The 5,719-nt window shown below is 42.8% G+C and overlaps 1 protein-coding gene across 1 annotated transcript in view; it reads right to left on the reverse strand.

Annotated features, from left to right (window-relative positions):
* Positions 1-5,719, reverse strand: part of TSPAN18 (tetraspanin 18) — a 51,494-nt gene that overhangs the window by 4,729 nt on the left and 41,046 nt on the right. The window contains exons 5-6 of the mRNA XM_015426116.1: positions 2,874-2,972; positions 772-951 (exon numbers count right to left, since the gene is read on the reverse strand). Of these exons, the coding sequence (XP_015281602.1) occupies positions 772-951; positions 2,874-2,972 (279 nt within the window). The remainder of the gene's footprint in view (positions 1-771; positions 952-2,873; positions 2,973-5,719) is intronic.

The raw sequence follows: 5,719 nt of genomic DNA on the forward strand, positions 1-5,719 counted from the left end.
TGGTCCCCCCCCCCGCCCGGCTTCGAGGCGGAGGCGGAGAGGCCGGTCCTCCCCCCCTTTGCCGGGCTCGGCGGCGGCGAGGTCGGTCCTCCCCCCCTGCCCGCCCGGCTCCGAGGTGGCGGCGGCGCGGCGGTGAAGCCAGCTACAGAGCGTTCCCTGCGCATGCGCAGGGGACGCTCTGTCACTTTCGGGGGGATTTAAACATCCCCCTGAATTTTTTTCAACATTTTTTTTCAACTTTTTGGATTTTTGTGCACACGTGGGGAGCGCCCCACGTGTGCACAAACCTTTCCCTCCCCCCCAAGTGCCCCCAGAGCGCGGATTTAGCGATCCGCACTCACGGGGGTAACTTCGCTATTAGTATATAGATAAAAGGACATTTATTCTGCATGGTGCTCAAGGTGCACTTATGTATGGTTTGCACTTGTGGGAGCCACTGTGGGCAGACTTGAGCCTGAAAGTCTGCCTTTGTGCTCACCATCATGTGACATGGATGTATTATGTGGCCTTGGGCAAGTCACTACTTCTTACATCAACAAAATAGAGATAATAGTGGACCGCCTTACAAGACTGGTGAAGGAAAAATACGATAAAACATTTTTGACCAATGCAGTGTAATACAGAGAGAGAGGGAGAGAGAGAGATTCTGCATCAGTGATAGAGAAGTATTTTTATCAGTTAAGAACCGTCAACACAGAAACCTGAAAATGCTATATTTCCCCTCAGATAAACTAAACAATAGTCCCATTTAGATTGATGGGTCCCCATTACCTGCCGGTTTTGGTATATTTCCTTTCCCATGAGACAATTTTCCTTGCTGACAAACACTCCATCTCGGGACTGGATCTCCCGTCGGCAGCAAGCTTCAGGGAATGCATCGTGTGAATACAGAAGTTGAAAACGTGGAGCAGATTTAAAATCTTCTGGACCATTGACACCACAGCAGCCAAACTTATTACACATGAAAGGAAATCAAATAGTTAACATTGTTCTGCAGCCCGATGGGAAGCATTAGAGAGTGCTTGAAAGTGGCATGTGATTTGAGAAGGAAGAGAGGCAGGAAGGCTGTGTAGGAACCAATGAGGGAAGTCTTTTGACTACAGCAGGGTGTGTGCATTCTGCAAGCATACAAAAAGGACACCGTTTTGTAATTAGTGAAAAATTCTGCACACTGAGAAACTCAGCTTTCATTTAAAAAAAAATGAAAGCATGTTTCTAGCCCTTATGGGTGCTGTGGAAGGACAGCCCCACTGACCTGCAGGCCCTGTTCTGTCTTACCCTCCGAGGCATCTGGGCACCAGTGGCCATCCAAGGTCTCTGCCTGGCATGTGCCTCTCACATGGCTTTCCCAACCCTTGGAGGGGCTTTTCTCTCCCTCTTTCGGCCACCACCTAGCCTTTGTAGGAACTACCCACTGAGAAGAAAAGGGATCTCAGCTTTCCTTCCCTGAGTTGCCATTCTAAGACCTCACCTCATGCCTGAGTCTCCTGCTACCCAGTGTCTGGTTACCATGGGGACAGCTTAGTGTACACCACTGGAGAAGTAGCAATGTGCCTACTGACTGCCCTCCCTTTCTCATGGTGCTCATTTTAAAACAGTGTATCCAAAACAATGAAAGTCTATGTGACACAGAAAACAGCCACCAGCATGGAAAATTATAAAACATATATTAAAAAGAAAATGCCCACATCCATATTCTCAGCACAGCAACAGATTGAGCAAGGGATCCAAAAGAAAAGTATAAACACACAATTCATTTGTCTCTCCCCCTGTACATGCCCTAGTTATTGTTAACCTAGGGCAAGTGCCTTAGACTTAAAGTTACAGTGTCTTTAAAGGGTTCCTATTACCTTGGAGCCTCTGCTCAGGCCTTGCAGTCCTCCTTCAGCAGGCCCTAGGCCTCAATGAAATCAGCACAAAAGAGTTTCTCCTCCATGTGCCAAGGAGGCAAATCCCTTTCTGTGGGGGCAATTGCTCCTTCTTTGCCCACCAAAAAAGCCCTTCCTGAAATTCCCAGGAAAACCTCCAAACTCTTTCTTCCCTCCTAGCTGTCACCTTTTTAGCTGCATCTGGCCATTTACATTTACATGACTGCATCTGGCCATTTACATGCCGAGCTAGGCTGGCAAGCAACTGACTGCCCTCACTTGTTCTCTGATGAGGGAGAAAACCTTTTTAAAACTCAAGGTGAAGGTTTTCTACAGTCCAAACCTCCAAAGTAAAACACATTTCTGTACAGATGCAAAGATAAGCATGAAAATGTGGCAGTCATGTCTACCAAAATGTTCAAAGGGCTCAGAAGAGTCTCTAGTGCTCAGTGTCCTGCATAATTTCTGGGTCTGCCATTTCAATAACTATGCAAAATAGGAACACATATGCAAATATATGCTAATTAATTTAATATGCATTATTTATACATGTAACCTAATTCAGCCTTTCTTGATAATGAATTCTGGGTGCCTTGGCAAAGTATATACAGCCCTGAAGGTGAGTATCTATTTTAAAGACTGTTTCAATATAAATAACTTCAATGAAAAGGAAAATCAAAATTTGTCTGTGTAGCTTTCCCTGTAGCCAGGCTGGCCTGATCAGCTCTACGTACCCATTCCACAACTATTTAGAGATCAAAAATATTTAAAAATAAATCTCATCCCCAAAGTACTAAATATGAATGCGTTAAAGCCATCCCTCATGTTCTTAATAATATAACTAAAATGAAAGCCCTGGAAATCAATTGTCACATGCAACCTAGAGAGATATGAGAAAAGCCTTTCACATGCAGGGACTGTGAACACAATCCGTCTAGGGTGAGTCTCCTGACAGGAGGAACAGAAAAGTTGTATGTAAGCTGCGTTTTAGATGCTGGTACTCACTGTGATCATGACGGAGTTCCAGGTGGAAGAGAAGATATCCGACTCATTGTTCCCCTGATAGTGCTTCTTTAGCTCCTTGGTAAAGAACTCTCGGGTCAGCTATAGCACGCAGAATTAGACAAAATGAGAACGAACTGTTGGTAAATTTTCTTGCACAAAGTGCTACAGCATGGTGGCAAGCAGTGTTTGTATGCTGTTACTAGTACTTACAGATAAATCTTTCAATACTCTGACATTTGTTGAATGAAGGGCCAACTCATTAAATTAATGTAGGATAGGAAAGAAAAGGCTTGAGCTATGACACACTAGTACATCTCTTTGAATGTTTCAAACCCACTCCTTGTCCTAAGTTAGATGTGGGGAAAATGTTCCCCAAAATCATAATACCTTGCTGGATTCAATTTTATTTATTTATTTAGGTTATTTATACAACCCATCAAGTAACAAAAATGAGTACGATACAAAAATAACCATCTATTAAAAGAATAATTAATCAGATAACCCAGAACCCCCATCTTGTTGAAGCTGCCCCTTAGGCCTTCTTAAGTAGCTCTGTTTTACAGCCTCACTGCAAGACTCCAAAGGCAGGCACCTGCCTCACCCTTCCAGGAGGCTGTTCTCCAGAGGTTCATATTGGTAAACAATACTTCAAGCACACAATAGCAACTTTGCTATTCAATTACTTGAGGTAAACATAGTTCTCTTCTCCATTTTATTCTCACAACAACCCTATGAGGTAAGTTAGCCTGAGAATGTGCTTAGGGTTGCCAGGTCCTTTTGATTCACTGGCGGGGGGATGGGCAGATGTTCCAGGGGCTGGAAGTGTTGCTCCTGTCATGACCAGAAGTGACATCATGTGTCTGCCTAGGTCACTTCCGGGTGACATAGGCAAGTTGGAGGCAATGCTCTGGGTTTTGGGCAAACTTCAATTTCAACTTCAAACCATAGAGTTTTCCTCCCAAAACAAAGCATCATCCTGCCTGACGTCACCAATGTGCCTACATCACTTCCAGGTAACATAGGCACATTGCTCCACATGCACTTGGGGGGGGGGATTTCCTCCTGCCAGCCAGCTGGCCAGTGGCAGAGAGGAGCCCACAAAAGCAGGGGATCCCCCACTACCAACTGGGGACTGGCAACCCTATGTGTGACTGACCCAAGGCCCCCCAGAGACCTTTCATGGTGGAGTGAAGATTTGAATCCAGGTTTCCCAGACTGTAGTCCTCCTGTACTCTAACCACCACATAACACTGACTATGGACCTCTACAGATCTATTTAACTCAATGATAGATTTCAACAGCTTACCATCTGAAAGTAGGTCTTTATAGATAAGACAACTTCCCCCTATGAGCCTTTGAAATTCTTCCAAAAAATCTTGACTTTTTGCCAAATCCCAGATATGTAGTAATAAAAGTATGAGAGGTAGATCCAGTAAAATATGCTTCTTCTAGTTAATTTTAATAGCGGGGATAAGATTCTAAAGAAGTTAATATTTCCATACATTTTACAATGCATGAATGACATTCAAAGAGTTCTAATTCTATCCTGTTCAAAAAGGTGTTTACTTAGATCAAGCACATGGGAAAGGCATAGGACTGCAGCTTCAGAACTGTATTATGAGATTTTTGTGCCTGACCTTCTCCCCACATTGTTTAAATAAGAGCAAAGAAACCCCCACATGGCCATGAAAACTGTATCGACTGTCATATCTTCATTTCACCGCCTCACCAGTTTTAAGGTCAGCAGTGAGATTTTTTTTTACAAAGCACATGTGCTATGCTGACATCTTAAACCTATTATTAACTGCATCTTCATGATCTATTATGAATGACAGGTGCTAATAAAAAGACTGAACTTCTTGAAAATAAGTGCACATTATATATAAATTCAGGATTTATCCATATTTCCATAGTTAAATGAATGTATGTCAAAAGCTACACAGTACAGGGCTGAGAAGGAAGTTTTAAATATCTGAAAATCCATAAAACCTGTCATTACATCTGTCAGCGGAGCAGCGCAGTTCCCTCTTCAAAACAGATCTAACCTGCTCACTAAAAAGACAAGGAGCAATTCCCCCCTCCACACTGCAGCCTCCTGACCCGCATGGGAAAATTCCTGCTGGGGGCAGGAGGGGGAATGCTGGGAAAACTGGCAACTGTCAGCACATTCTGCTGATAAATTGTGATAGACAACCCAGGAGGTTTTATTACACGACAATCACATGATATCTAGTAGTCATGTTAAGACAATATTTTTTTAAAAAAATTGGTGCATGGGCTATTATATAATGTGGGGGATTAATGCAGAGTAGTAATGCTGCCCAACAATAATGGTTGTGTGAAAAATTATTGCATGAAAAAGAGCAGCCCAGTATCTGCCCATGGATTACCACCTCGTGTGTTATGGTTGAGACTGATGATGTTGCCAAAATCAGTAATTACCTGATTTACTTTAATGAATTTGTCCAGCTCATAAACAGCTGTATTATAAACAATTACTATTGCCTTAGTAAGTTTTCTTCCCACATGGAACATTTAATGAAATTCTGAGAATGCTTTGTCATTGTTCAGCACACCAGGTGCCGAAAGCCAGATATTTCATAGGAATATGCATAGAAATCTATAATATTGGCTTAGATCCACTGGAACATTTCGATGGGTGGAGTTAAAGCTATTATTGCTTTAAATGCTGTATGAATTGGAATTTGGGTGACATTGGTGGTTAAGTTGCAATGTGAACCCTAATGGTTGTGTGAGTGTATATGAGTATGCTTGTAGATCACCGAATGATTGCACCTTAATTTCGTTGTACTATGTACAATGACAATAAAGTATATTATTATTAT

Source organism: Gekko japonicus, unplaced genomic scaffold, assembly GCF_001447785.1.
Source record: "Gekko japonicus isolate JY-2015 unplaced genomic scaffold, Gekko_japonicus_V1.1 scaffold171, whole genome shotgun sequence".
Classification (NCBI taxonomy): domain Eukaryota; kingdom Metazoa; phylum Chordata; class Lepidosauria; order Squamata; family Gekkonidae; genus Gekko; species Gekko japonicus.